Source organism: Neltuma alba, unplaced genomic scaffold (assembly GCF_004799145.2).
Source record: "Neltuma alba isolate B1F8T4 unplaced genomic scaffold, ASM479914v2 tig00005095_pilon, whole genome shotgun sequence".
In the NCBI taxonomy this organism is placed as follows: Eukaryota; Viridiplantae; Streptophyta; class Magnoliopsida; order Fabales; family Fabaceae; genus Neltuma; species Neltuma alba.
The window spans coordinates 27,562-36,600 of NW_021633978.1; the positions used below are offsets into that span (position 1 = coordinate 27,562).

The window sequence follows — 9,039 nt, forward strand, 5'->3', positions numbered from 1 at the left end:
AAAAAATTAGTTAATTTATTAAATGAGATTGGAAACTTTCTGAACTTTACGCACATTGAATAAGGTTATAAAGGAGTGAGAAATATATAAAGAATTACATCTAAGCATTAATTACATGAACAAAATTAATAAATAATTACTACCTCTAGTGTTGAATATAAAAACTAGTTAACTAATTTAGTTATATTAAGAAAATAAGTTAAGTTAGTTATTTGTAATAAATATGTATTGTCTTTCTTAAAATATTTTTACCAATCAAGTTTATTGATTAGAACTATTATTATTGGAATGACTATTTTAAAAAAAAAATGACTAAATGTGAGAGAAAAAATATATTAAGATTTTATATTTAGGATTAAAATAAAAATTAAACAAAATCTTATATTAAGAACTATAAATAATATTAATTATTTTTTAGGTGATTTATATTTGAGATCAAACTATTCATTTACACTGTGAAGGGGAGGAAGTATGAAGAGCATTCGTCAATAATTAAACATTATTGCTATTATTAATAAAATAAAATAATTATTAATTAGTTATTTAAAAATAAAGTAAAATACAGAAACGCCCTTTCTCGCTGTCACTGGTCATCGTACGTGCCATGATTCTGCTCGGGAAATTCAAAACTCAATCTGACTTTTTTTTCTTTCCTTGGCAAGTAACCTCTCTCAGCTTGGGTAAGATCTCAATTTCCAGCTGATGCATATTGCTCTTTTCGACATTTCGAGGAAGTTTTTAGCGATCCAATGTCTCTTTGAATTGTGCATCTTCTCCTGCTGATAGTTAGTGCTGATCTAAAATCGGTTTTTGAATTCTCTCGTGGAAAATTTTGTTTGGTGTAGCAGTTACGTCGATGAAGAGGATCATTCAATAACTGTTCAAAGAAGAGAAGATTTTGAATTAGTTGCTCTGTGCGAGAGAAAGGAGGGGAGGAGGGGATGGGTTCTAAGATGGAAGGACCGTCTGCCCCAGCAATTCGACGAGATCCATATGAGGTATTGTCTGTGTCAAGGGACGCAAATGATCAGGACATTAAAACCGCTTACAGAAAACTCGCCCTCAAGTATGTTTACTTCTAGATTTTCGTTGTACTACCTTCTCTGTTTAGTTATACGAGGTTGCGCTACATAAGGTTTTCTTTGTTCTGAAAGATGGTGTTCGCGATGCCTTTTACTCTTTAGGAATAATAATTCATGGGCGTCACTTTGTTTGAAATATAATTTTGGGTCTTTAGGGTGCCCGCTCTTTGCTTCTAGTTTCTTGCTTCTGGCTTTGAAGGTCTATTTTTATTTATTTATTTATTTTTTTTTTATGGGAGGCTGTCTGATCTTCGAGTTTATAGTTGCCCCTGTGTTCTTGCGATTAACCTTCCTCTGCAATGAAATAGTTATTTGCCCCTCCCTCGTTTTCTTTAAATGCCAGGAGATTTAGATAGAGCAGAGTCTGGCTCTGAGAATATTTTGTATGATACTCTTACACAATCTTTGATTGGGATAAAAAACTGAATAATGCTCATGGGCGATGAACTTCCTTTTCTCATGTCAAACATTCTTATTATAGTTCTATCTTCAAAGCTGAATCAATGGAGAAGCTTGCATGCCTCCTGTTGTTTGTTATTCTGGCCATACTCTTAACATTTAGTTCTTTTTTTTTTCCCCATCAAAAGAGGGAAAGGAAATGTCTACTATCCTATGATGATAATAGTCCTCTAATTGACATCTTGCTGAGTTCTTCATGGGATAATCCCTTTGCAATCATGTACCAACGCTACTGATAGTTGTTACAGATCCTATTGTCTATCAACTTCTCATTAGGTGCACTTAAGGTAAAATGCTTGGTTTCATTGTTGTCACTTCCCTCCACTCTCTTTCATTTTTTGTTTTTCTAAATAAAAGAAGGCAGGGACTAGGCTACAAGTGGGGACGAAGAACAAATTTATTATTATTATTATTATTTTGAATAGAAGGATATGGCTACGCTATATTGGAGCAAAAAGAAAAAAACAGAGGACACTAGGAATCCTGCTAGTCCTAACCAATTAACCTCCTACAATCTAAAGGAGGATCCACAAAGGAACAACATCATTGAACCTCAGAGTGATGAGGAGCTCAGGCAAGCCAGTTATTAGCACACTGGCTGACTTGCCCATTAACATGTTCAATTTTGACATTCCAATCCTGGGTAATGAGAGTCATAATCACCACAGTGCCAACAACTTTTTCTCTTATAGTTGTATCCACCACTTCTGCCAAACCACCTGCAAGTATGACATTTTAAGCAATATCTTGAATTGATTATTAAGAGGTTCTCAACAGAATTTCCTTTGTGCTCCCATTTTGCTCTAGTCTCATAGTATTAAGAAGTTTCTCTAGTACTGCGTAAGGAAATATGATGACTGTTATTAATATGATGATCATTATTATGTTCATTAAAAAATATGATTATTATGAAAATGTTTAAGGTCTGTTAAATGTATTTATTCCATATATTTGACAGGTATCACCCTGACAAAAATGTTGACAATCCTGAAGCTTCAGAACTCTTTAAAGAGGTTGCATTTTCATACAGTATCTTGTCTGACCCAGAGAAGAGAAGGCAATATGACAGTGCTGGATTTGAGGTCTGTCTTATGCCTTGCATGCGGATCAAGGCTCTGTCTCCTCCTTTTTTATGTTTTATTTTGGTCTTTTCTCACTGTTTGATACAATATAGAAACAGAAATTCTACAATGCATAATTCTTCAAAATACAAAAGGTTTTCCAACCCACGTATTATCTATGGATTTGAGTTAAAACATGTAAGAGTTGCCCGTTTGGTTCAACTCACTGAATCATTCACTCACTTTCCCTCTCCATGCCTGCTAAGGACCTGATTCTAGGATAAGAAACCCGAAGGAAAAAGGAAAATAATCCTACTAGTGAATGTTGTGAGTATCTCACAAACCCTCTAATAGACGAGGGATAATTTTCTATTAAGGATGAGTAAAGCAGGAATCTCACTCTGCTACGCACATTATACAGCCAAGTCTTGCTAGCCTATTTATAAACCGAAAATACACTGAAATAATTATCAGAAAAATAGAAAATAAATCCTAATATCTAGGAACTACTTGGAAACAGAAAAGAACGTTGGTGGACTTGCTTAACAGCCAGTAGCCCACTTATGTAGCTAAAAAAAAAAAAATCCAAAACTTATTCAAGCTAATTCAAATTTCAGCCTAAGGATTTGACCCAGCTGTTTTGCTTTTCTTCCGCCACTGGTTCTGACTAGGATTAGGATTCATATTAATGCCTATGCCCAAAAGAAAATGAACTGTGATGCTTGAACAGTCTATGATATGTCCTTTAGAGAGAATATCGTTTTGGCATCTTACTTCTTAGCAATGTAGAAGTTGAACTTCAGAGGGGCCTTATGCGTTCAGGAAAAACAGCCCAGGAGAGCAGGGCATAGGCATGAAAATGGACATAAAATGTCTTCACTCATCGCTTTTACCTTTTACAGAACTGTATATACATAATTGTGGTGTGAATTTTACACTGTTTGCTTCATTAGAGAGTGGAGACTGTATTTATTTACTTATGTTCTGTTGTTGATTTTGTCTTTAGTTGTTTTCATCAATAATTATCATTAGCCCCATAAATTTATGTTTTCATTTTCTTATCTTCATTAAGGAATTTTCACTGTTATTGTATTCAGCACTACTGATGCCCATTTTATTGGTTTGCATGGCTATTAATCTGTCTTTATAACTAGATGAAAGTCACGTCAATTATGCTAATTCCTTGAGTAATTTGCCTCTTCTCACTTCATAATTCCCCATATTTATTTTTCTTTTTTAAACTTGACATTCTATAAGCTTTGGATCTTATGTGAATTCATGTCAGGCGCTTGAAGCAGACAGCATGGACATGGAAGTTGACTTGTCTAATCTTGGAACTGTCAACACAATGTTTGCAGCTTTGTTCAGGTGAGTGTTTAGTTCAGTACGTCTAAATTTTCAAAACCGTTTAAGACTTAACTCTTATTTTATTTGAGTATAGCAAGCTAGGTGTCCCTATCAAGACCACCATTTCAGCTAATGTTCTTGAAGAAGCTCTGAATGGCACAGTTACAGTTAGACCCCTTCCAATTGGAACGTCAGTCAGTGGAAAGGTACTTTTGTTTTTTCTCCTGTTGATGAAGAAATGCAGTATTCCTCTGCTTTTTTTCCCTCCCACAGTTCTACTTAAATTACAAATTGCTGCAGGTGGAGAAGCAAGGCGCTCATTTCTTTGGTGTGACAATAAATGAGCAGCAAGCTGAGTCAGGGGTTGTCATAAGAGTCACGTCAACTGCACAAAGCAAATTCAAGGTATGAAGGACTTATGTGTTATAATAATTTTTGGATAACATAAAATTGGATTGTAACAGTTACATTTGAATTTTCAGTTGCTTTACTTTGAACATGATGCAAATGGTGGCTATGGCTTAGCATTGCAGGTAACATATACTGTTGCTTTCTGCTTATTTTTAAACTTTTGTTTTCCTCCACTGATTTTTTTTTTTTTTTTTATGGTGCCTGATTTGCTATGTTCATTTCAGATCATGTTTTCTTTGATTGAGGAGTTCTTATCCTCTAGCTTCTAGTTTTTTCCTTCTTAATGTGATTTCTTCTTTTATTTTAAAGATGTTTAAACTTGTGGAGTCAAGATAAAAATTTCACTTTTTTTAGTAGTGTTTCAATCTATATCTTCCAAACATTTGGCCGCTAATAGAGTCCGATTGTGCCTTACGATCCATGTAGCCAGCCTTACCTAATGGGATAAGGCATTGCTGTTGTGGTTTCGATTTTCATCTTCATAATCTACCAGAACATACTCATATGATAGGTTACAGGAGTTTGCAGATTAGGAGATGAATGGTTACCGCTAGCTATGCAATTAATAATCCACTAATTGAAGTATCCTTTTTTTTTTCCATGCTCTTAGCCTCTCATGTCCATAGACGTATGAATAGTTAACCATTAAAGTACCAATCCACGACAGTAAGGTCTCAGAATAGCTTCCTCTGCTTCGTGGTGCCATGTATTATCTTAAGTCAAGCACCTCTTCTATTTCTTTTAATCATAGTCATGTGCCTAATTTACTATGCAAGTGAATTGTTCTTTCTGAGCTGTTCATGATGAGTCTATTCATTGCAGAAGTTGTAATAACACATATTGCAATCTGCTGCTATTTGTCATTGTTGCTATACAACTTGTGCAACTGACCATTGGGCTTGCACTGTTAGTGAATGTAATTGTCTTTATAAACAGGAAGACAGTGAAAAGACTGGCAAGGTGACATCCGCAGGAATGTATTTCTTACATTTTCAAGTGTACAGATTGGATTCAACCGTGAATGCTGTATGTAAATTGTGTTCACTGGATTTCTTGTTCTTTCTTCTGCTTGGTCTTTCTTGTTCATTGGTATGGGGGGCAGTAAAGTGATGATTATTTTTGGTACTTTATTGCAGTTGGCAATGGCAAAGGATCCTGAAGCTGCCTTCTTCAAAAGGTTGGAAGGTCTTCAACCTTGTGAAGTCTCGGAACTAAAACCTGGCACTCATATATTTGCTGTTTATGGTATGGATAATCGATTGTTTCACAATCTTTTTGCCTTTATGAGCCATTTTTTCTTATCAACTATCTGAATATCATACATCCTGATTCAATTTTATATTATTCAGGAGATAACTTCTTTAAGACTGCCACCTACACCATTGAGGCGCTTTGTGCAAAATCATACGAGGATACCACCCAAAAACTTAAGGACATTGAGGCTAAAATTTTATTGAAAAGGAACGAGCTACGTCAATTTGAAACAGAATATAGAAAGGTTATTATCAGCTTTAGTCGTTGATGATCTAAAGTGTGGTCTGGTCCTCAAAAGTTGAAATATCATTTTTATTGTCTCCTTTTTAGGCATTAGCACACTATCAAGAAGTGACTGAAAGATACACCAAGGAAAAGCAAGCAGTATGTTCTCATATCCTGAGCTAATGTTATTACTCAGTATGCAATTGCATCTCTGAATATGTATGCATTTGCATTCTTTTTTTTTTAATCAATTTTCTCTTGCCCTAATTTATTACAGGATCAAAATTAATTTATGTCTGATTTGCTTTTAAGAAGCGGGTTTTAGTCTGACAAAAAGATGGAACTATTATACATTGTTATCACAGGTGGATGTGTTTATGTATATATGCTTTTTTATAAGCCGTTAAAAGAATGGATGGCCCAAAAAGAGAGAGAAAAAAGAAAGAGCCCTTTAAAAGCATGACTTTGTTAAAGCACGGCTTTGTCTTTGGCTTATGATGCTTCATGATTTTCTTTGAGATGAATCTCCTTTTTAAATTTGAAGTCTCACATGAGTTCCCATGCAAGTACATAGGGTGCACTGCTAATTTTTATATAAATTTGGAGAATCTTAGTATACGGTGCTGAGAATGCGTTCAAAGTTTCTCCAAAGTAGTCATGCAATGCAAGATAGAAATAAGCAAGGTTCTGTTATGCAAGACAGAATTGATTTTCTTTTGACTTACAGATTCTGAAAGACTTCTGTAGACCAGAGATGTAGTAGAAGGCTAACCCCTCACTCGCAATGAATAAAATATTAAATAAGTAAAAACATTTCTGGAGTTTTTATCTGCATTCAGTGTACTCTTTCCCATTTCAAGGCATTGCCAAGTCCAGTTTCCCAATCATTACTTCTGTAGCAAGTTCAGTTTTTTAAACTCTGCAGGCACTGTTTGTTTTGTAGTTTTTCCTGCTATCCTCCATGTTTCATTATTATCATTAATTGGTTCGGGGCATGATCTGATATTAGGCTTCTTAAAGTTAGAGAAAAGACACAAAAAATGGACTGATTGCCATATTGTGAGATGTGAGAAATGTGCGACTATCCTCTAATGCAAATGCGAGCATTATGTTACCTTATTCAATCTTACCATTTCGTTCATTTGAACATGTACCCTTATTGTGAGACTATATTTTTGCTGTGGGGCCTTTATAACTCCTTGTAAATCTGGTTCCTCATTATTACTAGTTAATTTGACAAATATAATCTGATAAAACTTGTTACGACTTCTTTTAATGTCTCTGACATTGGCAAGTGCATCTTGCTATTCAGGTAGACGAGCTTCTGAAGCAGAGAGATGGTATCCATTCTTGCTTCACTGTGTCCAGGACAATCATTTCTAGTGGGAATGGTAGTAATCTGAGTAATGGAAGTAGTAGCAGGAAATTTTCTGGTGAAGATTCCAAAGCAGACAGCCCTAAGGAAGATGGAAGCTCGGATGGCAAGGATAAATCTGGAAGAAAGAAATGGTTTAATCTCAATCTTAATGGGTCTGGTAAGAGAATGTTTTGAAAGGCGCCTGGTTGTCTCTGATGTTTTGGAATATTTTCTTGGTTAGGCTACGCCACGGTTGTAAATTGGTTGATGTTTTTTTGTTCTTTGGCGTGCATTTAGCATTCTCAAATAGGACAAAAGTTGAGCACAATTTTCAATTGTTTGCTATCAGGTTTTTCATTAAAAACATGATAAGTGTATATCTTTTCCTTTTTGCATCCGACGTCATACAATTGAATGTATAAAAAGCCCCCCCCCCCCCCAAATATTTTGTATTTATTGAAAGACCTGAAAGCAAACATCTAAGTCCAGGTTTTTCCAATATTCCATTGATTCAGTGGGGCTACCATCATCCATTTTCCAGATAGCATGATGAACGTATATAATTTATATTGTGATGATATATTTATTTGTTTTTGCATCAAAATCATTTTGTCCAGCTTTTCTCCTCACGACAATCCAGTTGAGATCTTTTTTATTTTTTTAGAAAGATCTTGGATTCGAAGTAATTTCATTTCAACTGAATTTATAACAAAAACTGCTTTAAATAATAGTTGATAATTAAGAATTAATATGTTTATAACAAATAAGCTGTATTACTTATAAATGTGACTTATTTGAATTTTTATAAAATGTATATAATATGGCAAGTTTTATTTTATTAGATAGTGTTGGCTAATGGCTATATGGATTACGCTATGTTAAATGTGTTCTATTAACAGCCCATGCTTTAGATGATGATACATATATATATTAGGATTTTTAAACTGAATTAATATCATTAAACTAGTATTACTCACGCTGATCCCTGCCTGCAAAAATAAGGCCTGATTAAGAGGCCCAGCAATTCTATTCACTAGCCAAAACTTGATTCCACCCAGAAAAGTTCCAGATTTTGCTGGTTTTCTTTTTGGCTTTTTTTTTTTCTGGTGATAGAGTGACAGCTTTAAAATGGGCAGCCCCAACATTGCAAACTTCAACATTGAATACAACTTTATGATCGTCTACTAAAGAAAGAAAGCTACTTGGCAAGAATTTGTTGGTAGTAAAGCTAAGGCTAACCGTGCGGAGGTTGTCATTGTGCTCATCTAATCAAGAATTAGTTTTGAAATGAGTTTATATATGGATGATATTTGAGTTTTTGTTTCGTTTTTTGGTCGGGGATGATATTTGAGTTTGAATAACAGTCATAAAGGGGATTTCTATTATTATTGTTGTTGGAAATGTTTTAGTAACTAAGTAACTATAATGAAGTGGCAGCAATTTCAGTTTTATCATGGACTTTTTAAAGTTTTCTTGCCCTTACTTTTCCTTTCCTCTGTCAATTGGAAACTGATAACAAATCAATATTTGAAGAACTTCATATATGTTGTGTTGTCAAGTTCACTTGCTCCATGTGATGCAAGATTCCAATTGTGTATTATATATATTTTGCAGCTTTAATGGCTAAAGAGCTCTATTACATCATCATCATCATCCCAACCATCTCAGCCAGTTGGTGGAATGTCTCAAAGTGCTTCAACCCCCTTTTCAAGCACCAACCCTTCCAGGACCTAATGAAATACCAAATCCTAATAGACCCAGTGAAGCTCCTATCCCTAACCCAACTCTTCCTTTTCAATCATCTAATCCTGTGCTTACTTCTTCTACTCCCACTCCCACACAA

General features: G+C 34.7%; 1 protein-coding gene across 1 annotated transcript; it reads left to right on the forward strand.

Annotated features, from left to right (window-relative positions):
* Window positions 1-697: 697 nt before the first annotated feature.
* On the forward strand, window positions 698-7,736 carry LOC114746771 (chaperone protein dnaJ 15-like). The gene is made up of 11 exons (XM_028935052.1): window positions 698-1,066; window positions 2,500-2,623; window positions 3,888-3,970; window positions 4,044-4,155; window positions 4,250-4,354; window positions 4,432-4,482; window positions 5,297-5,386; window positions 5,497-5,605; window positions 5,710-5,858; window positions 5,945-5,998; window positions 7,152-7,736. The coding sequence occupies exons 1-11, from the start codon at window positions 942-944 to the stop codon at window positions 7,389-7,391; spliced, it is 1,242 nt and encodes a 413-aa protein (XP_028790885.1). The 5' UTR covers window positions 698-941; the 3' UTR covers window positions 7,392-7,736.
* Window positions 7,737-9,039: the final 1,303 nt, after the last annotated feature.

Excerpts from the sequence above, each read along its gene's own strand:
- LOC114746771 (XM_028935052.1), top strand. The coding sequence starts at position 942 with ATGGGTTCTAAGATGGAAGGACCGTCTGCCCCAGCAATTCGACGAGAT. Across the intron at positions 4,483-5,296 it reads GCTATGGCTTAGCATTGCAG|GAAGACAGTGAAAAGACTGG; the intron begins GTAACATATACT and ends CTTTATAAACAG. Across the intron at positions 5,999-7,151 it reads ACACCAAGGAAAAGCAAGCA|GTAGACGAGCTTCTGAAGCA; the intron begins GTATGTTCTCAT and ends CTTGCTATTCAG.